Source organism: Acanthisitta chloris, unplaced genomic scaffold (assembly GCF_000695815.1).
Source record: "Acanthisitta chloris isolate BGI_N310 unplaced genomic scaffold, ASM69581v1 scaffold14179, whole genome shotgun sequence".
Classification (NCBI taxonomy): Eukaryota; Metazoa; Chordata; class Aves; order Passeriformes; family Acanthisittidae; genus Acanthisitta; species Acanthisitta chloris.
Window position 1 is genome coordinate 5,116 of NW_008692051.1, and position 546 is coordinate 5,661.

A 546-nucleotide genomic window follows, 5' to 3' on the forward strand; every position below is an offset into this window, starting at 1 on the left:
CCATCCGGCAGCTGCAGGACCAGCAGGTGTGTCCCCGAGGGTCCCCAGGGGTCCCCAGGAGTCCCCAGGTGTCCCCGAGGGTCCCCAGGTGTCCCCAAGCATCCCCAGGTGTTCCCACCCAACGTCCTCCCCCTCCACACCTTCCCACCCCCACTCAGGTGGCCCTGGTGAGTGTTAGCACCCCGGGTGAGGGACAGGGGTGGCAGGAGGGTGTGTGGGCCGCGGTGACACCTTGGGGACACGCAGGGGAACCCTCGGTTCAGCGAGGAGTTCGTCACCCACCTGGAGACGGAGCTGGAGCAGTCGCGGCTGCGCGAGAGCGAGACCCTGGGGGCACTCAAGGAGATGCAGGACAAGGTCCTCGACATGGAGAAGGTGACAAAGACACCTCAGGGTGGCACCAGGGTGGCCTTGGGGACAGGGAGGGGCTCACCAGTGAGGAGGGGCAGGGATGGGGGCTGTCCTGTGGGATGGTCACACCAGTGGCCATGGGACTGGGGGATGTCCCACGAGTGGCCTTGGGGACAGGGACACTCGTGGGTGGCC

The 546-nt window shown here is 67.4% G+C and overlaps 1 protein-coding gene across 1 annotated transcript in view; it reads left to right on the forward strand.

Annotated features, from left to right (window-relative positions):
- LOC103809649 (EVI5-like protein) overlaps positions 1-546 on the forward strand; it is a gene marked incomplete at its 5' end in the record, with an annotated part of 6,790 nt that overhangs the window by 5,020 nt on the left and 1,224 nt on the right. The window contains 2 exons of the mRNA XM_009082504.1: positions 3-26; positions 247-375. Coding sequence (XP_009080752.1) covers positions 3-26; positions 247-375 — 153 coding nt within the window. The remainder of the gene's footprint in view (positions 1-2; positions 27-246; positions 376-546) is intronic.